The sequence below is a fragment of the Aspergillus aculeatinus genome, assembly GCF_003184765.1.
Source record: "Aspergillus aculeatinus CBS 121060 unplaced genomic scaffold BO66scaffold_2, whole genome shotgun sequence".
NCBI lineage: Eukaryota > Fungi > Ascomycota > Eurotiomycetes > Eurotiales > Aspergillaceae > Aspergillus > Aspergillus aculeatinus.
The window spans coordinates 392,491-414,067 of record NW_020291471.1 but is presented as its reverse complement, the minus strand read 5'-3'; the positions used below and the strand labels follow the sequence as shown (position 1 = coordinate 414,067).

Below are 21,577 nucleotides of genomic sequence, written 5' to 3'. Positions count from 1 at the left end.
AATCAACATATCACACGTTTCTCAAAACACCCCAGATTGGTAGGTACCATGGTACCAGGTTTAAAAAAACCATATTTCATCCGCTAGAAACACATGGGCTCATCAAGAGAGAATAAACATCAAAGAAATTATCCTGAACACTTCTGCAGCAGAACAGGAAAACAGCTAGCCAGCCAGCCAGCCAGCAGTAGCATCAGCTCATTAGAAAGCGTCTAGCATCATCTATCGAAGAGCAGGGCCGTTGGCGAAGTTGGTGTCATCCTGACGCTCACGGGACTGGAGAATTCACAAAACCAGGTCAGTAATTGCTTCCCCAGAGCATACGAGACGACAAAGGAGATAGGTGTGATTGGTGAAAAACCTACCTGAGAGCTCTGGAATTCACCGTTCTCCAAGATCTTGATCAAGCAGTCGTCCTCTTTGTCGGTGCCGAACTCGTTCTGGAGGCTCGACTTGCTGGCGTTGTCCAGGATACCCTGGGCTCCGTGCCTGGGTTGAAATTGCGTTAGTACAGGAGTGTGTATTGAAGGGGAGCAAGTTGGGTTGGAAAGGGGAAGGAGCTTACTTGTGAGTGACAAAGATCTTGAAGCCGTTGACCACGTCGGCCAGGGGGATGGAGCGGTCGTTGCGCCACTTGTTCACAATGTCGTTGTCGTCGACAAAGATGACGAAGTCATCAGATGAACCCTTGTAGAACATCTTGGAGGTTTGCTCAACGGCGCGAGGCATTTTGATGGATTTGAGGGGTTGACGCTGAAATCAATTGAGTGGGTTTGAAAAGATAATGATCACTGAGAGCTCCTCGTAGTAGGCAGATTTGACTGTCGGTACTGGAGGAGAAACAAGAGAAGGTGGGGTGGGATGAAGTGAGATAAAGTAGTTGAAGTAGAGTCGGATGGAGTATGGAGGAGGGGCTGGTTGATGACGTCACTAAGATGTTACCCGAAACAGACTGTCAAAATGTCGCGGCAATCAGGCAAATGCGGAGTAGCGAGAAAGGTGGGATATCGTGTTGATGAAAAGCTCAGGTGCTTGATTCTTGAGATAATAGATGCTTGTGAGTTAATTGGAATACTGAATGGCTTCAAGTCGACAACAACCACCCTTAAATAATACTACCGACGTGGTCAAAACATGCCATCGTGCGCTGAAGTGAACACCGACGTCATCGGTCTTGTCCATGCTACGTCGACTGATCCGCTCAACAGTACCAGTATTTTCCCTTCTTGTAACTTCGGTGGAGACTCACTACCAGCTCATTAGGTGATCAGATTCCCTCATCACTAAATAGCAGCATCATCATCATCATCATCATCACTACTTTTCTCGTGCCGCACTTCATTCCAGCAATTTAGGTCGTTTTGGATCACTAACGCTGCTAATTACTATCCCCACCTCCCACCAAGTACTCCATCAAACACCTGCGTCGACTTTCCCCACGTCCTCGAACCCTTAGGAAACTGCAAGAATATTACTGAGTACGCCCAGTACAGTTTTTGGAAAAGTTTGTCCGCGATATGCATGCCTATGCTTGTCCCTCCGTGCTTGGTGACCCCTGGAAATCAGTTGCATCATTGTCATCATGAAGCTCCACTCCCCACCCTCATGCGTCCATTCTTTTTCGGTTTCCTCGTTGACATGGAATTCAACATCCTACGGATTGTGGATGGCTTCGTAGCTGAGTTCTCAGGGGGCTCCTGACTTGTGTCCTTCTTCTTGGTCAAAGGAGTCTCAGGGCTGGGTGTTGACTTGGGCGTGCCTGTCATTTTGAATGTCCTGACACGTTTGACTGTTTCCCTACCATCGCGTAGAACACAAGGGCCCTTTTGATCATCAAGTACCGGTCCGTTGGATCTCGGCTTCTCGAGTCCAAGCTCCCCGTCGCCCTTTTCCAGTCTCTTGTAATCACTGTCCAACGGACGAATTTCCCTTTTGGCCGAAGCAGCAGCCGCTCTTGTGGCCTTAACGTTCACAAAGCTCGCACGTCTCCTCAATATCTGTTTTCGATTAAGATTCCTCCTCATGATCGAGCCTGGTCGGAAAAGAAGGTCCCCCATTGCTAGAGTCATGCCGGGATATGGAAGCGCATTCCGTGTATAGACTGTCGAGATCACACGTTCCAAACGGATTCGGTCTTGTCTTCTAGCAACGACCGTCGTCACGAGTTCGTATGGAAGCTCCTGAGAACGTTCTGTATCACCATCCGCTGGGTTATGTTCCTCTAGGAGGTACGGGCAATGTGTCCTCTTGATAACTACAATAGGGTATTTCGCTGGCGGTCGTGGTGCGCCTAATGTTTGCATCGATGGTCGACGAGACAAAGGAAGCACCGTGCTATCCAGTGGGACCAAGTCCAAGGAAACAAATGCGTACCGCCGTGACCTCTCTCTAATATCTCTTTGTACTTTGGTCGACGTTGCCGCACACTTGAGTATCTCTGTTGTCCATTTCTTCTCCTCGCTTGCAGACGATGCGCTGAGCACCAGCTCATATCTCTTACCAGAGTTAAAGAATACCAACTTCCAGGAGAACACACAGTCACAGCTAATGCCTACCGACTCATTAGTCCAAGAAGAGTGTGTGGTGGAAAGTCCAGTCACCTTCGCCATTATGCAAGGTGTCGATTTTGAGATCCGGGATGTGAAGGCACATCAGCGCTTCAAGCCTTCGATTGTCGTCGTTCATGCTCGCAAAAAGAATGTGGCTGCTAAATAGAACGCAGACCATGAAGCCGGCGGCGGCAGATTCTGTGGGGGAGGAATAGGTAACATGCAGGACACCGCAAAGTATCAGCGGCCCAAGCTGCTTGTATAGATCAAGGGTTTTGTTCTGTTTTACAGACGCCGCCTTAGTAACCTTTCGGAAATGGAAAGGACACATGGAGACATACACCCTCTGGAAAGTCCAGCATGTTCTGTAGTTCCCTCGTCTTGAAGACCAGGTCTCTATTTATGGGGTTGTTGTTGATTTGATTGACTTCTTGCACGACCCGTCGAACACTTTCCAGAATCTGTCGAATGCCATCATGGGCGGATGGATCATCTTGAATATGTGTCCAGCGGAGTAATTCCTCTAGTAGAAGGGGATACTTGCACAGGCGCTGTACTGGCTATAAAGTCGTCAGTGCCTGCATTCTAATCACTCGAGCGAGCAAATCATACCTTTATAAGAAGATCATCCAAGATCATAGATCTGTGCTCCTCGTGCGCTTGTCTATCGATGGAAGCCACGGATTTTGACAGTGCCTCAATACCCAAGTCGAAGATCCGCCAATTGGGAACAGATGAACGAAGCAGCTCGACATCAAACGTGAGCAGACCATAGCTACTGCAGAACAGCTTGTAAATCATGAAGTTCCTTGACTAAGAGGAGAATAGTCATTAGAGAAGGAATCAAAGATTAAACAGGGCAGACCTCACCAATCTTCCTACGGCTTGCGCAACCTCTAAAGCCTCTTTCGTCTCTGCGGCGAGGGCCCTTAGGCGTGAGTTTACCGATGCTTTGAAGCTTCGCGATCTCAGAGACCTTGAATGAAGTGCTCTAAAGCCCGATTCAAAGGCGCCAAAGTGCTTGTGGGCTGGTTGAGGGACTAAACTGTCGAACTCAGCTCCAGCAAGGTTGGAGATCGGTGTCAGCTTCCGAAGTTGGGCTAGGAAATCTTCGTGTATATCTCGAAGCTGCTGAACATTATAGTAAATCTCCGGCCTGACGGAAAAGATAAAAAGGGCCTGTACGGGGTCAGCTCAACGGCGTGTGGAGTCAGGTTGGGAGGTGGGTAGGAGGTGAAAGGTATACATCAGCAAGTGCTTTCAAACCAAAGACGTAATCACACTCGGTGCTAATCAGCTCTCGCAAAACACGGCGCCTCTTGATCGCTCTATTCTGGGCGTCCTCATCGATGGATGAACTCAAGGCTGGCCTTATGCTCTCTAGCGACTCACGGAGGTCCGACTTGACGCTCTGGTTTGTGGTACTTTGAGTAGTGCCCCTCGATCGCACAACACTTTGACTAGCAATGCTGATTGTCGTCGTCTTTACTGTCTCCAGGTGAGAGGAGTGATTCGACCAAGACTCCCACTTCTTCTCCTGAGCTTCTTGGGTAAGCGGCATTTCGGAGCCGGTGTATGGATCGGTTTGGGGTATCTCCATCCATCCTTCGACGTATCTTTGGGGATCGACAGGAGGAAAGCCTCTCCGCGATCGCAGACTATTCACCCATCGTTTGAACGCTGTTACCGGGTCTGAGCTTGCTGGAACGGTGTGGCCATTGTTTGGTCTTTTTTCGTGTCCTGCTGTCTCTAGCACAAGCACCGGCGTCTCGGCGATGTCCTTGGATTCTTCCATGGCGGTATATCTGGCGACCGACACAGTTTAACCTAGCTCGCTCTAGTTCAGTATAAAGATAATCGACAGGTAGCTGTTTGGATGTCAATTCTGACGGTGGCCACACTGGAAGGAAGCCACGACCAGCGCAGGCGAGTAAGGAGGGGAAGTGTCGGGGATATGCCTTTGCCTCCGATCGACAGAGAGACACAATGACAGTACTTAAAGCCATTGTTCTTAGCAATCCACTTTTTTCAAGCGGCTTAGAGCATACCGCTGCACGGCGCTGTTTCAGAATACTAGTTGAAGCTCCAGCGTAATCTGTGCTCCCCAATTATCATGCCTGGTAGTGCATAAATGTCACACCAGTTACTAAAAGCTTCTCGCAGTGCAGTTCAGGACATCCTATTAGTCGTGATACTGGCAGACAATTGGTTACAGAGTTGTCTAATCATGTAAGTAATGTAATGTGCATTGTGCATGGTAGCAGACAGTGCTGCAGTGAGTGCAGACATTCAACTACTAGTTTAGTAAATATTTTGATGTCGGCTTACCGAGAGGGGAAATTCCCCCAGATTTTCCCGCCGCGGCCAGACCCACCACCGTCATCTTCCCGACTGTCCCAATTCTGGTGTCGCGAGAGTCCATCCAACCTTGTTGAACCTACACTCATCTTCCTTTCCAAAATAGCATGGGAATATCCATGGACAACAACAATAACATCCATGCTCCTACAGTCGCCTCCGGACCTACGTCCGGAGAGGCTCCGGCTCGCGATCTATCCAAGCTCGGTGTCGTCGATCTCATGCAAGAGAAAGAACGCATCGAAGCGGAACTCTCAGCTCTTAGCAGCGTGCTCAGCTCCGTACGCACCATCACTTACCTCCTCTGCTCCCTCTTGCCTATAAGCCGGGTACTAATCTACTCATGCATCACATAGCATGGCGTTCACATGAACACCTCTTTGACGACGTTCGATGGATACCCCCGAGATGACATAGATGTCGCCCAAAGTCAGTCTCGATCGCCTTGTCTACAGTCCTCATGCTAAGATCTCCGATAGTACGAACCACCCGAGCGCGCATCATCAGACTACGAACGGATCATAAAGAAGTAATGTCGCTTCTCGAGAAGGGAATACATGATCATTTCGCGAGCCTGCAGCGTGCGCAGGCTACTGCACCATCCGATGGCAACACCAATAATACGCAAGCTGTACCATCCAGTGCAGCCGGCAGTGACGCTGCAGGGAGCGAGGCTGCCGGAGTTCCTTTTGCGAAAGTCAATAGTGTTGTCCCTGGAAGCCCTGCGGATCAAGCCGGACTTAAAGCTGGCGATACTGTACGGAATTTTGGAAGTGTGAACTGGTTGAACCACGAACGTCTGTCGAAAGTTGCTCAGGTTGTCCAGCAAAATGAGGGGGTACGTTTCTCGTTCTGTGTCTTCTGTCTCCTAGGCTTCTTTGACTAACCTGAAATTAGCGCCCCGTGGCGGTCATCATCACCAGAAAGGATACGAACTCGGCCAATGATCTTGAGCTCAGCCTGGCGCTCACTCCTCGCCGTGATTGGGGTGGTCGAGGTCTGTTAGGTTGTCATCTAGTTCCTCTATGATACGAGCGAGTTCATCATGAGTACTGGCATTACCATGCATGATTCATTTCGTCCCTATCACGATGCATGTGGTATGGTTTCATGACTTTCCTTTCTGTGTTTGAGCAATTTCAAAGGAGCATCTAGGGTGGCGTTTCAATCCGTCTCCATGAGGAAAAAACGGATTATGATGAATAGGTTTAATGCAATCCTCCTTCTCGACGTTGCCATAATGAGTAGTGGTCTTCTCGCCAATAGCACGAAGCACGGGAATTCAACAAGGTTCTATCTCGACATTGTCAATTGAATTCCTGGGTGCAAGTCTTGCTTCACTGAACGAGAGGGAAGCAAGTGTGCTTCGTGATCGAAGCGAGCTAGGATGGGAGGTGGAAAATGCACTTGGCAACTTTGCATCCACTGGATGGAAACTTCCGAGGACTGCAAAAGGAAGCAATATAGAACGGTTATGTTGGTAGTATTCGTATGACTGTGCGTAGTTGAACAGATTCATGTCCTCTGCCAGCCTATCTAATTGATTTACCTATCCTACCTACCTATGTATCCTGCTTGTCTCTCACTATGTATTTTTCCGCAGAATCGGGCGATTTGCGGTGGGCGTAGAAATCGAAAGAACGGCGGGGCATGGCGGCCTGAGGCGGCGAGGAGGCACGTGAGTGGAGGCTTTGGTGACCGACTCGCGGCAAAAATTCCATCACTGGTAGAAGAAACCATCCCACCCACTCACTCTTCTTGTTCCTCCTCCACTCCCGTTCTTTCGAACGTCTTTTCTCACTCCCCATCAGCTGTCGCATCGGCTTGACGACTTCTCGATTTTCGCACTCATTTTGCTTCTACTTTACTAAATCTCTCACATACCCTTCACCATGGCTGACCAGCAAGTACCAACCTTCAAGCTCGTCCTTGTCGGTGATGGTGGTACCGGAAAGGCAAGTATCCATCAAATACCCCTCCTGCATTTCTTCTGCTTTCTTGTGATATGATATATATGATATATCGACTCTTGGTTTCCCTTTTCGTCCACTGTGGAAACTGTGGAATAATGCAGTGGTGCTACGGTGCCTTGTTTATCTCTGTGTTCCGGCCATCCTCATCCTCCAACCACCGGCAGAAAAACTTGATTACCTATCAGCCCGATGATACGAGACGCCATAGCTAACCTTCAAACCTCTCTAGACCACCTTCGTCAAGCGCCACTTGACTGGCGAGTTCGAGAAGAAGTACATCGCGACCCTCGGTGTCGAAGTGCACCCTCTCCAATTCCACACCGTATGCCCCGCCAGCCAACCCCGCTTTGACCGGGGCTCGCCGTCTTTGTTCGGTATCCAGGACTAACCTCTGTGAACAGAACTTGGGACACATCCAGTTCGACGTATGGGACACTGCTGGTCAGGAGAAGTTCGGCGGTCTCCGCGACGGTTACTACATCAACGGACAGTGCGGTATCATCATGTTCGACGTTACCTCCCGTATCACCTACAAGAACGTCCCCAACTGGCACCGTAAGTGTTCTTCCACACCGAGCGCTGTTTATCTCAGGGTCATGACTGACACTATCCCAGGTGATCTCGTCCGTGTCTGCGAGGGTATCCCCATCGTTCTCTGCGGTAACAAGGTCGATGTCAAGGAGCGCAAGGTCAAGGCCAAGACCATCACCTTCCACCGCAAGAAGAACCTCCAGTACTACGACATCTCCGCCAAGTCCAACTACAACTTCGAGAAGCCCTTCCTCTGGCTCGCTCGCAAGTTGGTCGGCAACCCCCAGCTGGTGAGTCTATACTTCTTACTCCGGTCGACACTTCTGAACGGCGCGCTAATGATTACCAGGAATTCGTCGCGGCTCCCGCCCTCGCTCCCCCCGAGGTCGCTGTCAACCCCGATCTCATGAAACAGTACCAGCAGGAGATGGAGGCGGCCTCTGCCCTGCCCCTGCCCGATGAGGATGACGCCGACTTGTAAGCGTGCGGTCCATGATAAAGCTCCGGGGGTCTCCCCGGTAGATTTATTCTCATAGCGGTCGTGCTCGCACCCCGGGCATCGCCCGGGGGGGGGGCGCGGTACCGTTTGCGAAATCTGGGAATCACGAATGCCACGATCGATCAGCAGTCAGGAGGCGGAGCAAAATTGGGCCGCGAGGAAGACGGGGTCGGAGCATGATTATGCATTTGCAACATTTACCACTAGTAGTCTAGACTCCTTATTATCTCTTTCAACACACAGTTCAAGTTTTAACTTCTTTGCCACACGGATGACGGGCCTGCAGCAGCAAGAGAGCAAAAAATACGCGAAGTCGCACATAATAGGTACAAAAAGTATGACTGGATTTTTTTTCTTGGGCTTTGGGAAGGTATTATTGAGTAGACTTTCGAGCAAACAACAAATAGATAAATCTTCAAAATCGATGGGTCGTAGATGAGGGCATTCCGTAGGTATAGATCTTGTCAACATGCAGGAGGGATAACCTCAAGTGCAGATATATCTCCCACCCGCACTGCACCCTCCCGCAAAATTCCCACTTCAACGCCATAACCCATACCCAATCACCCCAAACCACCCACTAAACCTACCTATGCAATCCACCAGGCTAACCGTAATCATCCAGCGTAGCCCCCCCCCCCCCCAAGAAGAGGAGACCACGAACCGAAAAGAGTGACGTCACCGACAACCCAGAAGCTGGGAGAGCAGTTGGGTTGAGATTGAGACCCAACGACGGGGGCAGTCAACCCGGGCCTTCGCTACGGGATAGTCACCTAGTAAGCCTCCAGCTTGATGGCGGATTCCCTGAACGTTACCTTACCCCTCAGCCAGCCAGCCGTCCGCCAGCCATTTATCCAGCCGAGGAACAAAGCAGCCAGCCAACACCGCCGGCGAGCGCGCGGGCGCGGGCGCGGGCCATTGACAAACAAACAACCCACCCTCCCCCCTCTCCTCCACCGCCGCCTGCCTGGCGAATTCCAATAGAGTGAGTGAGTGAGTGAGTGCGGTACAGTGCAATGCAAAACCTATGAAGTTTATTAAACGTGACGATGCCCGCATTCGACAATCCAAAGCATAGCGTCGTGGATAGTAGTAGTTGATGAACAAACAGCACAAGCCTGTTGCTGAACATACACGCAGCCCCAAGATTTACCTTCCCTTCCCTGCCCTGCCCTTACCCAGCTAGCTAACTAACTAGAACCAGCCAGAAAAAACAGCAAAAATGACAAGGATGGGATTCGAACCCATGCTCTTTCGAACTAGTGGTTTTCGTTCCGTCAAGAAGGAATTCCTAAAACTAGCGCCTTAGACCACTCGGCCACCTTGCCTTTGCGTTAAAAATTGTGAGGCCGGGTTGTGACTATCACATTACATATGGATCTGGAGCTTGAGGGTGGGGGATGTTTGTGGTGTATCAGGAGGAGGAGGAGGAGGAGGAGGAGGAGGAGGAGGAGGAGGCACATTGCATGGTTGGTTATGTACTGCTGGGAGAAATTCGTTGGGAAGTTTAGGACTAAGTGGGTGGCACCAGGTATTTTCCTTTCTGTATGAGTGAGAGTCGGGCTGGATTGAATTGAAAGGATTCTTGAATTATATGTCCTATTTATGACATGCATATCATGAGTGCTGCCGCTAATCAGCCATTCGCAGACACACCATGATCTACGAGTTTGTGGCACAGTCTAACCTCACCGAGATCGAAAGGGGGGCAAGAAAGCAAAATCCATCGGCCTATGGCTCTTAAGCTATGTTCCTGCATGTACATACTGTATGGCCTTCATTCAACTAAATTACCGACCTCGATGCAGAGCGATCTAGATGCAGACTTTCCAACCCATGTATATGTCATCGAGAGAGCGCGGCGCCAATTCGAAAAACACTAAAGCAGCACGCGAAAGAGAAACAAACGAGAAAACCCAGGGTATCGTTATGGTACTGATTGCGCCAGAAGAAACGTCAACGCCTGCAATCTTGACTGAACAATAAGACCGTGTCGGCCACATTAATGGATATTCTAAACAAAATCCGTTAGTATGAGCGCGCTCTGGGAATATACGGTGGTCGACTTACAAAAAGATGGCGCAGTTGCCGAGTATCCAATCTGGAAACATTCTTCGAGGCCTTCTCGTCCAACGCTCCCTCGACAAGCTCGCGCTTCTGGTCCTGAAGCTCGAGAATTCGGTCCTCAACCGTGCCCTTCACCACGATGCGATGGATCTGCACCGGGCGTGCTTGCCCAATACGATGAGCACGGTCGACAGCCTGCTCCTCCACGTAAGGGTTCCAGAAAGGATCGAAGATAATTACCTGTGAGGCGGCGACCAGATTCAATCCGGAGTTACCGGCTTTGAGGGATACCAGCATGACCTTGCAGTCGGGATTGTCCGTGAATTCTATGACAGACGCATTTCTTTCCGCAGGTTTCATACTGCCATCGTAGCGCCGATAGTCCCAGCCCTCACGCGCAATGGGGATCTCGAGCAGGTCAAGCAGAGATGTGAATTGACTGAAAATGATGGTCTTTTCGCTGCTGTCATTGCTGCTGATGCCTCGGAGGATTTCCATCGTCTTCTCGATCTTGGCGCTCGGAATCCAGGTCTTTTCAAGACGGCGCAAATACTTGCGCTTAGCCTTCTGGTTCTTCTGGGCGTCCTTGCGGAGCTGGGCAAGGGTCTTCTTGGTCTTCTGTGGCTTTTTACCCTTGGATTTGCGTGTCCTGCTACCACCGTAGTCCTCATCGTCATCGGCGATGAACCGAGACAGGCTATCATCATCACTGTCATCATCACTGTCATCCTCACTCGCCGCCCCATCTGTTGGCTCAGGAACCTCCTCACCCCCTTCTGTCGAATCGGGGCAGTGTACCTTCTTGAACGAGATGTGATCAGTAATCTTCTTGGGGTCCACTTTACCGCGGCAGTTGGGGCATTTGATCTCATTGGCGCCATCGACTCCGTTTCTGACTGCAACTGCAGGGTCTGAGATTCTTGAGAAACATTCTGCACAAGTTCCATGACCGCAAGGAAAGAAAATCACCGGATTCTCAACAGCATCAATACAAATTGGGCATTCGAGGTCGTCATTGTTCTTCAGTCGAGTAACAACCTCATCGCTAAGAGCTTTGGCATTTGCGACAAGGTCCAACTCATCTGATGTCACAGGAGTTTCAATGCTGAAATCTTTGATCAGATGCGGATGACAGCACGCCTGTCGGAGTCGGAGGAGCAGCACAAGGATGCTGGAGTAATTGCGCCCCATGGTGCCCTCTTCAATGTATCGGTTGACCTGAAGCTGAGTGCGGGTTTCGAGGGCTTTGTAGAACTCATCCTCTTCCTCGCTGAAGACAGCATGCACCCTCTCGGACACCTTGGGCGGTAGCTGTAGGATGGGTTTACCGTCAATATTGGAAGTCTTGGTGCGCCGTAGAAGAACTGCTTTGAGCAGAACCTGCAATGCCTGCATTGTCTTCTCGCGGCCAGCGGGACTACCCTTTAGGGGATTTGTGAAAGTCTTGGAGATCAAAGTTAGTCATCGGTCATCAGCAGAAGAAGCAATACGAGCCAGACTCACACGTTGGAATTTCTCGTGGTTGGAATATGGCGCGATCCGCAGAAACTTCAAAAGCGACTGCAGTTCATCCACTGAGTTCATCATCGGGGTACCGGTCATGCACCACCGATACGTGGAATGAAGAGTGCAGCACGCCATGGCAGATTTGGTTTTCCTGTTCTTGATACACTGGGCTTCGTCGATAATGACCCGATACCATTTGGAGAGAGGACTTAAGCAAGGTAAGTTTTTCATGAGGCCCATGCCCAGATCTGAGTCATGTTTTTTGATCTCCTCGGCTTTCTCTAGCTTCTTGAACTCGGCTGCCAAAGTCCCGAAAGTAGTCAGGACCACATCGTACTTCTTCAAATCTTTGAAAGTCGTAGTCCGCTTGTCGCCGTGTAGGACATGGATTGAAAGCTGATGCTTTCCAGGTCTAAGTATCCTCTGGATCTCTCTCTTCCACTGATGAATTAATGCAACAGGAGCGATAACCAGCGTAGACTTTCGCTCAGGGTTGGTGGAAGGCCGTGACACCATGAGAGCAATGGCTTGAATAGTTTTTCCAAGACCCATGTCATCAGCAAGAATTCCACCTTTATTTTCCCCTTCCTCCATCGACTTCATCCACGCGAGACCAAGTTTCTGATGCTCCAGGAGTGTAAATTTGAGTGCCCCAGGGGTCCCTTCGCGATTTTCCTTAGAAATTTCAGAGTCGGGTCTGATAGACTCTAGGAGTTTCATAATTTCCTCTTTAGTCTGCTTTGGATCCTCTCCATACCCGTAGAGATCACTGCGCATGGGCTTGATTAGCAAACCTCCTTTGAAGTCAACAGAGCGTACTCACTTCATGTAATCCAGAGCTGATTCGTAGCCGCCAGGGCCCATAAACGAGATGTCCGACCCTCCGAAAATGATCCTGCTTGCCTGAGATACGGTGCTTGACATATCATTGAGCATACTAGAGCCGGAGTTCAGTCGTGCCATGGTACTGGGCAGGACTTTAGGCCCGAATCGAGAACTAGGTGGACCCAAGGCACTGGGGCCGGCTGCAAGTCCATTCAGGTAGGGAGAGTAGGCGCTTCGAAGATCATTTGGACCATTCGGACCCATCTTGCCATTTCTCCATGCTGCAGAATGAGTGTCGAAGCGGTCATTGGATACCTGGCGACCCTTTCTCGGTGAGAGCGGGGGACGGAGAAGATTGGGTCTGAAATCCTGGCCGTCAATTTCTGCGATGTCACTATCATCACTGTCGTCCGGTAGCGTGACAACTTTCGACTCTCTATAGCCATCATAATGAGGCGCAGTGGGTGGCAGGCGCTTTGGAGGCTGAGGTCCCTCGGGAAAACTGCCTGGAATGTACAATGCAGGGGTTGCATGAGGCACAGGCCTGCTATGAGCTGGAGCGGTGAATGGGGGCCTAGGAACAGTAAGAGGTGGAGGGCTCCGAGCCAACGCCGAGTGCGGCGTGATACTGTCGTCCTGCGCAAGCTGGCGCGCAAATTCAGCATCGCGACGTTCCTGTTCCTTTTGCGCTTTGAGCCACCGCTCTGCTCGTCGATTCTCCTCCTGCATTAGACGGAAGCTGTCCAGGCCTAGCATCCTGCGCAGCTCGTCATTGCCATCGTCCAGTCCCTCATCGGATTCGTCCTCCGCCGAGCGACGACTTGAGATAGAACCAGGGCTCAAGCGGCGACGAACCCGTTTCCGCTGCTCTCGCCTGATTGGCGCCTCCAGATCATCCGAGTCATCGTCCCCGTCATCGTGTTCACCCTCGATAGAGGATGTGGATAGTTGACGTTTGCGACTGGTTCGATTGAGAGGAGAGCCGGGGAAGGAGCGGGCAGCACGTTCAGCACTGTGCGAAGAGGACGTAGGATTGTCAAGAGGGAAGGCTGGAACGCCGTCAAAATATGTTCTTGACATACTAGAGCTCCGCGTGGGGGACGGAGATGAATTGGCGGTTCTGCCGACGGGCTCCCCGCGTAGGACCGCCAGTCGCGTCTCTAGGCCCTCAATGACATCTAAGATCTCTTGTCTGTCTTGCTCTGCGTCGGGGCATTCTTCTTCCAAACTTTGCAGAATGACATGTTGAAGCTCAAGATCTTCTAGGACCTCCCGGATCGCCTCATCGTTGTTGCGTGAAGCCATGGTAGCTGCTGGTTCTGGAGAAAGCCAACACGGCACACACGCGCGGGCAGCGCCGGTCGAGACCACGACCGACCAAAGGCGGCGGAACTAGCAGCAGCAGAACAACTTTGAGAGTGCTTGATGTAGAGACAGAGATGGAAGCAGAGAACAAGGGTATTCCAGGTAGCAAAAGGCAGAGAAGATACAAGACTGGGGGATGGCTGTCTTTAAGTGGTTAAGCTGGGATTTTAAGTAAGAGAAGTAGTAGTACGAGTTAAAGTAAGGCAGTTGGATGGAGAAGTGGAGTGGAGAGCGTCAAAATTGTGAGGATTGAGGAGTGAGGATGTCTTGGCAACACGCCCTGCGATCAGAATGACGCCGACCCTGCGGTGAATGATAGTCTCCAGCACGGTCAATTCCGGTCCAGACAGTGACCGTAACCACAGAGATTAGTTCTGCGTTGACTTCAATGGATGAGGAAAGGCAAGCAGAGAGCTGAGGTGGAGATAACACGGTAGTGAATTAATTGAGTTGACGGGAAAGGGACGTTGGCGGTTCCGAGTTGGCTCTTCTGGTGGCAATCTTTGGCGGGTTGTTTTTTTTTGTTTTTGTTTGCTTCCACTTTTCAGGTTGCCCTTTATGTATTGTATTGTTGTGTTTTATTTTTGGTTTTCTTCCCCCTAAGGCTCCGCTGTGTTAAGAAAAGTGATCTATCAACTTTATATATTCTTATCATCCACTCACTCGTGAGCTGTTAATCCGATGATTCATGACTTCTGTACGGGGCATGACCATGCCAGATGGTCTGTGGCGTCTGTGGCTTGACTAACTACTCCGTACTCCGTACACGTCTAATGATCGAGGGAGGGGTCAGCCACAGAGGAATGTGGCTGGTGAGTAGAAAGTCCAGCACCAGCCACATCCGGGGGTTAGCGCGCAGATGCAAACTATAAGTTAACCATCAACTTCATCAAGCCTGTCGTCAATCACAAGCATTCCTTCTACTATCCCCTCTGCATTATCTTCCCCCGACTAATCTCTCGGAGACGCTCAATTGTGTCATCGGAGACGAAAAAGACGAAAATTGTACGATGAAGAATATGAAGGGCTTCCATGCATAGGCATTCCGTTCTATACGTGCCGAAGATTTTGACCGTGGAAGACACAGGACAAATCATTGGGTGGGAGGTATTTCGAGGTGCCGTTTCTTCTTCAGGTCTAGGCAATATAGGTTCCAGACGATCTTGGGGGCACTTCTTATCTCGAGTAGCTGAGGTCCAGCTGCATGGTCGCAATAGCAAATGCATAAGAATGGGTTCGGCTCATATCTCCCTAGGCGCATCTCAACAGAGATGACGCAAACGTCACCGTTTTGACTCAACGGCTATGAAGCAAAGAATATGCCACGGTCTTCTTCGTCATTCTTATGCCGGAATGTGCTTGCATCGCTCGATCTTGTTCTCGGTGCCTGCTGTTGGTGCCCCCATGAAGACGAGAAACACTGCCGTAGAGCTAGTACCTTAGGTGAGAAGAAGGCCGATTAGACGATGAGCCAATAAGTTACCAGGAGACGAACGCGGCTACTACAGACCAAAGCTCGGTATGACTGGGCTCACCCCAAGCAATGCTTATTTCTATGAACTCCTTGGCAAGCAGGCGACTCTTCTGCATAGCAGATTGAGAGCGGCTCTGGGTCAACGTAGGATAGAATCAGCACCTTTCAGACCATATGAGATTGGCATGACTATGTCTGGTTTCAATCTCGCAGCCCAAGCCTGGATCTGATTTTCATCCAACTTTGCCAATGACTAGTACGCGAGTTGTCGGGAGCGCGTCCTCTCAGGTGTCCTTCGGCATCGCATCGTCATGTTTCAGACTCGGAAGAATGTACCTTGCTGGAGACGAATTTGCAACCCAATTCGAGTGTCATAGCCGAGCCCGTGATTTCTTTTGCTTGAGATAAATCTAGCTGCCAAGTTGTCTGCAGAGTTCAGTTCATTTGAGTGTGGATTGTGGAGGCGGCCCCGAGGAGTAGCTCCTAGTTGTTTGGCCGTCGTTTGCATGGACTGATATTTGAGCTTGTAGCATTTGTATGTACCCCACAAAGTTGGACGAAAAAGTGTCAGGCCTGTTGCTGTGACCGTTTTCTTCCCTTATCTCCCCTCAACAATTTAGTCGTACCTGAATATCACCAGAGATAGGGCTTTCAGCTCCACTTCCCCACGTGGCTGGGAAATCCCCTCATCAGGCCGGTAGCTGTGAATTTCCTTCACTGGTAGCCCTGGCTCATGGTGCGACGAGGCACTGTCATTGGCTGTGTAGTTTTGATATCAAAATCATATATCCAAACTCGTGGTCCGTGAGCCAATGAGAGAACCATACCAGGAATAGAGGCTAGTGAACGTCTCAGAGTAATTTTGATAAGCCCTGCTCAGACAAAGAAGTTATTTCGGAACTGAGAGATGCCGATATCCTGAAAACTGTGACTGTGGAAGAAAATATCAGAGTATGGGGTATATAACAGTCCTTCTCTTGATCATTTGAACTCGTCTTCTTCTTCTCCTTCTTCTTCTTCTTCTTCTTCTTCTTCCACCACATCCTCTCTTCTTCGTTCGTTGATCCTCAAGTCCGTGTGAAAACAACAACAAACACTGAAAAACAACAACGAACACGATGTTGCTTGAGACCAAGTCCTCCACCATACTCGGCTTGGGGGTGGTGATCTTCATCACCTGCCTCATCGCCAAGCTGTTTGAAAGGTCCCCTGTTCCTGAAGGAATCCCCTGGATTCTGAGCAAGAAAGGATTCTTTGGTCGAGCCACTGAGCGCTTTATCGGTGTCAACCCCATCGCTTTCATTAAGGATGGATATGAAAAGGTTCCTCCATGACCCTGAAACAAAGGCCAGCATATGTGAGTGATACCTTGGCTGACTTGTGTTCTTTCGCCTCTTAGTACTCCAAGAACAACAAACCGTTTGTGATGCCGAGCGTGAACGAAGGTGATGAGGTCTTGCTTCCTATCAAGGAATCGAACGCCATTCTCTTTGCCAAGGAGACCGAATTCAGTTTCAAGGCCCATATCCTAGATTTCTTTCAGCTTGCATACACAAGTTGGCCCCTTGCCTTCGCCGAGAAGTACGACTTTTATGTCAAACTTATCAGCAAGGATCTATCGGAGACCCTGAAGACCCCGTCCGTTGCCGCGTCTCTGGCCGAGGAGGCGCGTGCCTGCCTGTCCGAGTTCTGGGGCGAAGACACCGAAAATTGGGTGCAAGTTCCTCTGTATTCGTTTATGGAAAAGACTGCCGGCCGAATGATCAACGTGCTCGCAATTGGGCCTGGCAACAGTGATGACAAGGCTCTTTTGGCGGCCCTGACACACTGCTCCAATGCTATCGTCTTCGGTGCGAATGTTATCAAAGCCTTTCCAGCTTTCCTCCATCCGTAAGTGTGCCCTATCCCACCATTGCATGTCTTCACAGAAGTCCTAACTCCTTCACAAGGGTCGTTGGCCCTCTCGTCGGACTGGTCAACCGATACTATGAGAGAGTGTTCCATGCTCATCTGAAACCCATCATCGAGAAAAAGATTCAGGACCAGAAGGAGGCTTCTGACCCCGACGTTCTGAAGCAGACCCTCAAGACAAAAGTAAGATGCCCATCGTGTGTCTTTGGTTTTCATTTGCTGATATAATCCAGGGATCCCTATTGGACCTGCTCATCCAGGCCGGTATGCGGAGCAAATGGCCAATGGAGCTCACTACCATGTGGCTGGCATATCGCATTTTCATGATTAATTTCCCTGGTGTTCACACTAGTGGTGTTTCAGCTACCAGTGTCCTTCTGGATATTCTTAGCTATTCTGATGAGAACCTGGTTGGTCTCCTTTGCGAGGAAATGCAGTCCATCCCCTCGGATGGTTCTTGGACTGCTGAAGATCTCCAAAAGGCTGTTTTGCTTGAGAGTGCTGTGAAGGAGAGCCTTCGGCTGAATGGTATTAATGCCGTCTCTCCTACTCGAAAGGTCAGCATCCGTTACTCTCTCATTCTGTGTTGCTCTGAACCCCCATTCATTGTTCCATCCGGCAATACTAACCGACATCTTGGCATTCACCAGGTCGTGGCTCCCAACGGTGTTAAACTTGGCAACGGACTTCACCTGCCATTCAGTACTAAGGTCGGCATCCCGCAGTACGCCCTGCACCGCGACCAGGACGTCTACCCCTCCCCGGATCAGTACAACCCTTTCCGCTTCTATGCGCCCCACACCCCGACCGAGGAGAGACGCAACAACCTGATCACTGCAACCAGCGACACCTATGTGGTCTTCGGACATGGTCGTCGCCAGTGTCCTGGACGCTGGATCTTTGCCCACATCTTCAAAGTTCTCATGGCCGAGATGCTGCTCAAGTATGACATCCAGCCCATGCAGACACGCCCCAAGATCCATAGTAAGTGGATTTTGATATCATATTCATGGCCCAAGGGTGCTGACAAGCTCGCTAGGATGGGGCCGATTCCAGCTTCCGCCAGTGACCACAAAGCTCACTGTCCGCCGCAAGGAGGACATCATTGTTTGATGTCCGAGCGAGGCTCGAGTCTGTGTAAGCTCCCCGTTCTCTAGAAATTGTCTTGTTTCATCCACATATCGAATGAGAAAGGTGCTGACTCCTGAGAGAGAGAAAAAAGAGCTGTGCAAGGAGTGTGTAAAAGGTGTGGTGTGCCATCGATGAAGCAAGGAAAAAGCACTTGGTACCATTTCTGTCTGCCAGTTTACTGTTGTCTTGATCTTGCCTTTTTGTATTCTTGTACGGGGACAATGTCCACTTCTTGGGATGTGGGCTGGCCCCAGATGTCTTGTAAAGAGGAACTGTGAACCAGAACGAAGCATAAGTCAGCATCACAAAATGAGTTTCTTCTAGAACTGTATCAGAGCAAGTTTTGAATTGTTAACCATAATAATTTGACGTAACAGTGAACGGATAATAAGGCATATGCACGAAGTATCAGAAGAATATCTTCAGGGTATTCAGGGTAAATCATTATCGCAGCGCAAACTTATGGTCACGAAGACCAAAGTTTAAGACCGCGATGAAGGCGTGCAGCTGTCGATCAGCTATGCCTTGATTGACAAGTGTGTTCTTTCGACTCCTTGCGGTGTGAAGTACAGTAGTACTGTAGGCAGCATGGTATGCTGCCAGGTGCAGCTACCCGACGAAACCTGACATCATTCACAAAGAATGAGGACATAAAAGTCATCATACTGCGTAACGGGGGACTATGCAAGAAAGTTGTAGTATCGATACTTGACTCAGATTGTAAGGATTAAACAATACTGCAGAGCCTGGAAAAAAGAGTAGTCAGAGTGAGGTTCCATTAGGTTACCTAAGTAGTTAGTTGGTGCTGGACCACTACTGCTGTACCTTGTACTGTACGCAGTTAATGAAGGTGCAGGTGACGGAAGAATCACAGGATTGTCCAGCCTCGGCCCACCGCCGGTCCCCGCGACCCCTCCATTATTTCACATGCGCCCGTCTGTCGAATACTCCGGGGTAGCTCGCCTGAATCCTGCAATCCTGAATTCTGAATCCCCGGGTCGGACTTTATTAATACATCCTTTGATCCTCATCACTGAGTTCTTCTTTGAACTCTCCGATCCTCCTTCGATAATTTTACGGTCCTTTCAGCACCCTTTCGCATTCCTTGAAGACTTGACTTCCATCTCTGTTACTAACCGCCAACATGAGTCTCAAGAACGGTACGCTTATTTCTGGATTCAGTAACAAACATTAGTTTTCTGTCTTACTGTGGCTAACGCGAATGCCGCTTCTACAGACGCATTTCCCTCCTCCGCCGCATTCGATGTGATCAACGCTGCCCTGCAGTCGGACGCCGGCGAGCGCAAAGACGCCATTGATAAGGCCAAGGCCGTGGTCTCCTTCAGCCTCAAAAACTCCGAGGGTAAAGAGGAGAGTTGGTACCTAGATCTCAAGGACAAGGGAGTCGTGGGAAAGGGGGCCGCCCCCCAGGGTGGAAAAGCTGACGGTAAGTACCTCGCTTTTCTCGTGGTCCGTACAACCGCACTCTGTCGGAATGCTAATCTTGTTGCGACAGTCACTCTCTCGCTTTCTGATGAGGACTTCGGCTCCCTTGTTAGCGGCAAGGCCAATGCTCAGCGCTTATTCATGGGTGGTAAGCTCAAGATCAAGGGCAACATCATGAAGGCGACCAAGATGGAGCCTGTTTTGAAGAAGGCCCAGAGCAAGGCCAAGCTATAGATACCCTTTTGGATTTCTGGATCGATTTTTTTCGTCTTACACGCGTTTCTCTGCCCTTCCTGTATAGCTATTTCCAGCAGAAGATTGATAGGCCAACTTAAGAATTTAGAAGGACTTGCATACTCAGCATAACTATCATGACGAGCGCGACAGTCCGTTATCCCTTCTCGAATGAAGGGCCGGGATTCTGCTGTAGAGGATGTTCTGGATATGGGTGTCTCAACTTCCGAGGCAGACAGGGATAGTGAAATCGGCAATCCCCTTGTGGAAATGGAAAAGACTCATGCACGTCGGGTGCGATGGATGTAATCAAAATGATTGCTTGTGGCTTTGCCAGTGTACCATATTGAGCAGGGGGTACTGCGTACAGAATGTGCATGGGCTGGATATATACAACGTATTCTTTTATGGGTATTTTCCAGAAAAAAGGGTGTAAAATAACTCCTCATGTCAGACATGAAGGGGAAGCATCTGAGGAATAAAAGGCGAGACATATCCCCCCTGCTAGTATTCCAAGGCGAAGAAGGAGGCGTGCCACTTGGCTGTCAGCTGCACTGCATTGTTCATGTTCTTGCCATGGAAACAAGGAGGGTGCATGACCCCGTAATCTTACATGCTTTTCTTCCGCTCTTCTCTTGCAGGGTAACGGGGACGTAACAGTACAATACATGGTCTAGTTAACTAGTTAGTTAACTTACCGGGAGCGGATGACACACGGACTGACTGGGGAGAACAAGGTGATCAAAGAAACTCTTTCCAAGTTCCCTCAGGGAATATGAATAACCTGGTGGAAGGTCCCTAAGTAGACTCATTTTAGTTACAAGGCATCAGGGGAGCTTATGTACATTGATAATATTAGACTCCTTCAGCCTAGCAACGGTCGCAACGTGTAACTATTCACTACCTGAGTGACCTCTTGCTTGTTAGGTATTATGTCATGCTGGTCTGATGTTGCCTTGCGTGTGATCACGTGACAGTAATTTTTTCTGCCAGCGTCTTCCTTCCTGCCCGCAAGAGTCGCGAGTCCGCAAAGTAAAGGCTAAAAAAACCACAACCCCATCCCCTCCCGCAGGCAGAGCACATCGAAACGAAGGCGCCTTTCATCGATATACCCCATACTCAGCCTGTGAGGCCTGTTGCTCTGCCTCTAGTCTCTTCGCATCCGTCGGGTTCCTCCGCCTTATCTCCTCGCTTGTCTTCGCGCGCTGCGCTCCTCTCCTCATCACCCCGGATACGGAACAAGAACGAGCGTGCGACTTCCTCCCTCACATTATTTCAACCCGCCTTCGTCAGTCCTTCGAGGAATTTGTAAACAGTGCTCGAAGTAGACACCACGCGATTGCCCGACATTGCCAAGTTCGCCGAATCTCTAACCACCCATACCGACACTCTTAACCCTCGTGTACACTCCACCCGCAGTGCCGCGCACAGAACGATTGCAGGTGTACTTCCTAACCTTTCGAGCTTAACGCACTCGAAGATAGCCGGCGCTGGATTAGAGCAAGCTTTCAGTCTCAGAATACACCGCGCGCCCGCAGATTGCTGTCAATCGTGCATGAGAGCCAACCTTTCAAGGAGAGGCTCCATTGAACGCTGCTTTGTCCACATCGCAGCTGAAGACGTCGCAATAGTTGGATAATACATGTCTAAAAGAAGCGCCCAGGGTGGCCAAGGGGGCAGCTCTGATGATCGAATGGCCGATTTCAAC

The 21,577-nt window shown here is 50.1% G+C and overlaps 7 protein-coding genes and 1 non-coding gene across 8 annotated transcripts; 4 read left to right on the top strand and 4 right to left on the bottom strand.

Annotated features, from left to right (window-relative positions):
* Window positions 1–127: 127 nt before the first annotated feature.
* On the bottom strand, window positions 128–1,062 carry BO66DRAFT_467494 (SBDS family protein). The gene is made up of 3 exons (XM_025652571.1): window positions 566–1,062; window positions 366–489; window positions 128–276 (listed from the first exon to the last, which is right to left on the bottom strand). Exons 1-3 carry the CDS (start codon window positions 727–729, stop codon window positions 223–225), a joined length of 342 nt encoding a protein of 113 aa, XP_025508657.1. The 5' UTR covers window positions 730–1,062; the 3' UTR covers window positions 128–222.
* A 127-nt stretch (window positions 1,063–1,189) lies between these two features.
* On the bottom strand, window positions 1,190–4,344 carry BO66DRAFT_467493 (putative Rho guanyl nucleotide exchange factor; the record flags this gene model as incomplete). The annotated part of the gene is made up of 6 exons (XM_025652570.1): window positions 1,190–2,551; window positions 2,601–2,829; window positions 2,891–3,109; window positions 3,162–3,362; window positions 3,432–3,728; window positions 3,796–4,344. The coding sequence occupies 6 exons, from the start codon at window positions 4,342–4,344 to the stop codon at window positions 1,581–1,583; spliced, it is 2,466 nt and encodes an 821-aa protein (XP_025508656.1). The 3' UTR covers window positions 1,190–1,580.
* A 594-nt stretch (window positions 4,345–4,938) lies between these two features.
* On the top strand, window positions 4,939–6,322 carry BO66DRAFT_387664 (putative 26S proteasome non-ATPase regulatory subunit Nas2). The gene is made up of 4 exons (XM_025646362.1): window positions 4,939–5,188; window positions 5,264–5,336; window positions 5,387–5,745; window positions 5,805–6,322. Exons 1-4 carry the CDS (start codon window positions 5,027–5,029, stop codon window positions 5,934–5,936), a joined length of 726 nt encoding a protein of 241 aa, XP_025508655.1. The 5' UTR covers window positions 4,939–5,026; the 3' UTR covers window positions 5,937–6,322.
* A 318-nt stretch (window positions 6,323–6,640) lies between these two features.
* Window positions 6,641–8,305, top strand: BO66DRAFT_387663 (Ran family GTP-binding nuclear protein). Its single transcript, XM_025646361.1, has 5 exons — window positions 6,641–6,862; window positions 7,110–7,202; window positions 7,282–7,435; window positions 7,496–7,701; window positions 7,761–8,305. Exons 1-5 carry the CDS (start codon window positions 6,800–6,802, stop codon window positions 7,890–7,892), a joined length of 648 nt encoding a protein of 215 aa, XP_025508654.1. The 5' UTR covers window positions 6,641–6,799; the 3' UTR covers window positions 7,893–8,305.
* Window positions 8,306–9,133: 828 nt separating this feature from the next.
* BO66DRAFT_t14 lies at window positions 9,134–9,238 on the bottom strand. The gene has a single exon. It is a non-coding gene; the product is annotated as a tRNA-Leu (tRNA).
* A 674-nt stretch (window positions 9,239–9,912) lies between these two features.
* BO66DRAFT_433940 (DEAD/DEAH box helicase) lies at window positions 9,913–13,613 on the bottom strand (the record flags this gene model as incomplete). The annotated part of the gene is made up of 4 exons (XM_025650735.1): window positions 9,913–9,924; window positions 9,981–11,420; window positions 11,481–12,252; window positions 12,307–13,613. The coding sequence occupies 4 exons, from the start codon at window positions 13,611–13,613 to the stop codon at window positions 9,913–9,915; spliced, it is 3,531 nt and encodes a 1,176-aa protein (XP_025508653.1).
* Window positions 13,614–16,265: 2,652 nt separating this feature from the next.
* BO66DRAFT_311565 (cytochrome P450) lies at window positions 16,266–18,171 on the top strand (the record flags this gene model as incomplete). Its single annotated transcript, XM_025643329.1, has 6 exons — window positions 16,266–16,469; window positions 16,547–17,037; window positions 17,097–17,241; window positions 17,292–17,615; window positions 17,709–18,042; window positions 18,098–18,171. The coding sequence occupies 6 exons, from the start codon at window positions 16,266–16,268 to the stop codon at window positions 18,169–18,171; spliced, it is 1,572 nt and encodes a 523-aa protein (XP_025508652.1).
* Window positions 18,172–19,147: 976 nt separating this feature from the next.
* Window positions 19,148–19,993, top strand: BO66DRAFT_387659 (SCP2 sterol-binding domain-containing protein). Its single transcript, XM_025646360.1, has 3 exons — window positions 19,148–19,349; window positions 19,427–19,636; window positions 19,706–19,993. The coding sequence occupies exons 1-3, from the start codon at window positions 19,334–19,336 to the stop codon at window positions 19,867–19,869; spliced, it is 390 nt and encodes a 129-aa protein (XP_025508651.1). The 5' UTR covers window positions 19,148–19,333; the 3' UTR covers window positions 19,870–19,993.
* The last annotated feature ends 1,584 nt before the right edge of the window (window positions 19,994–21,577 follow it).

Excerpts from the sequence above, each read along its gene's own strand:
- BO66DRAFT_387659 (XM_025646360.1), top strand. Across the intron at positions 19,637-19,705 it reads CCAGGGTGGAAAAGCTGACG|TCACTCTCTCGCTTTCTGAT; the intron begins GTAAGTACCTCG and ends TTGTTGCGACAG.
- BO66DRAFT_387663 (XM_025646361.1), top strand. The coding sequence starts at position 6,800 with ATGGCTGACCAGCAAGTACCAACCTTCAAGCTCGTCCTTGTCGGTGAT. Across the intron at positions 6,863-7,109 it reads GTGATGGTGGTACCGGAAAG|ACCACCTTCGTCAAGCGCCA; the intron begins GCAAGTATCCAT and ends AAACCTCTCTAG. Across the intron at positions 7,436-7,495 it reads GAACGTCCCCAACTGGCACC|GTGATCTCGTCCGTGTCTGC; the intron begins GTAAGTGTTCTT and ends ACACTATCCCAG.
- BO66DRAFT_387664 (XM_025646362.1), top strand. The coding sequence starts at position 5,027 with ATGGACAACAACAATAACATCCATGCTCCTACAGTCGCCTCCGGACCT. Across the intron at positions 5,189-5,263 it reads TTAGCAGCGTGCTCAGCTCC|CATGGCGTTCACATGAACAC; the intron begins GTACGCACCATC and ends TGCATCACATAG. Across the intron at positions 5,746-5,804 it reads TTGTCCAGCAAAATGAGGGG|CGCCCCGTGGCGGTCATCAT; the intron begins GTACGTTTCTCG and ends ACCTGAAATTAG.
- BO66DRAFT_467494 (XM_025652571.1), bottom strand. The coding sequence starts at position 729 with ATGCCTCGCGCCGTTGAGCAAACCTCCAAGATGTTCTACAAGGGTTCA. Across the intron at positions 490-565 it reads AAGATCTTTGTCACTCACAA|GCACGGAGCCCAGGGTATCC; the intron begins GTAAGCTCCTTC and ends ATTTCAACCCAG. Across the intron at positions 277-365 it reads GTGAATTCCAGAGCTCTCAG|TCCCGTGAGCGTCAGGATGA; the intron begins GTAGGTTTTTCA and ends TGAATTCTCCAG.